The sequence below is a fragment of the Tigriopus californicus genome, chromosome 6 (genome assembly GCF_007210705.1).
Source record: "Tigriopus californicus strain San Diego chromosome 6, Tcal_SD_v2.1, whole genome shotgun sequence".
NCBI classification, from domain to species: domain Eukaryota; kingdom Metazoa; phylum Arthropoda; class Copepoda; order Harpacticoida; family Harpacticidae; genus Tigriopus; species Tigriopus californicus.
This window is the reverse complement of record NC_081445.1, coordinates 14815736-14816591: the sequence shown is the minus strand read 5'-3', so window position 1 is coordinate 14816591 and position 856 is coordinate 14815736. Positions and strand designations below refer to the sequence as shown.

Here is an 856-nt window from a genome sequence, read left to right as displayed (position 1 = left end):
GATCCGACAAATCTAATCTTTTGTTATTGTACTATATTCCTTAGATGTATCAGATATTGTACGAATATGATAAAATTGGAAAAACATTAAATATTTACCGTATTAAAGTACAAGGAACGACATTTTCATTAATGGTAAGGAAGTACGTAAAAGGAAAAAGGACATAAAAAGGAGTCAAAGTAGATTAGAATGGTGTTTTTTTACGAAATGCTTCATTAATCAGATATGCTTTCTTTCAGATATGACATGTTTTGATTGGTCGCAAGTGAAGATTTTGATCGTAGTTCAAACTGCTCCAGAATTTTGGAAGCGACGCCAGGGCATCCGCCAAACATGGATGAAGTCCAAATATCCTGGAATCAAAGTGGTTTTCCTCTTCGGAAAGAGCCAAACTAACGAGAAGCAACCTCTCTCGTTAGAGCTTGAGCAAGAGGTCCATTGTGATATGATTCAAATGGATTTCGTAGGTAAGCCCATTTTGGATGACTTTTCAATTGAGCACCATTCAGGTCCTGACTCGTCTCTCCCTCTAGATGACTATTACAATTGTACCTTGGATTCCATATTTGCCATGAAAGTTGCCATGGAAAATCGCCAAATTGATCCAGATTTCCTGATCATTAGCGACGATGACACTTACATTCATTTGCCTCATATTTGGAACTTGCTGTACAACCAAAGGGCTTTGGAAAAGGTGAGTCATCAAATCCGTTGGTTGTCAAATCATGAATCATTTTTTGCTCTTGATTTTCGCGGGGTTCTGACCGATGATGAGAAATCATTTCCCAGCAAGTCCACTCAAAATGTATTAGATGTTTTGTCTGACCAAAAATTTGAATAACCGCTTTAATGCCAC

General features: G+C 37.5%; 1 protein-coding gene across 1 annotated transcript in view; it reads left to right on the top strand.

Moving 5' to 3' along the window:
* The window catches only part of LOC131882322 (lactosylceramide 1,3-N-acetyl-beta-D-glucosaminyltransferase B-like), a gene marked incomplete in the record, with an annotated part of 9064 nt that overhangs the window by 4753 nt on the left and 3455 nt on the right, over positions 1–856 (top strand). The window contains 2 exon segments of the mRNA XM_059229436.1: positions 240–467; positions 534–694. Coding sequence (XP_059085419.1) covers positions 240–467; positions 534–694 — 389 coding nt within the window.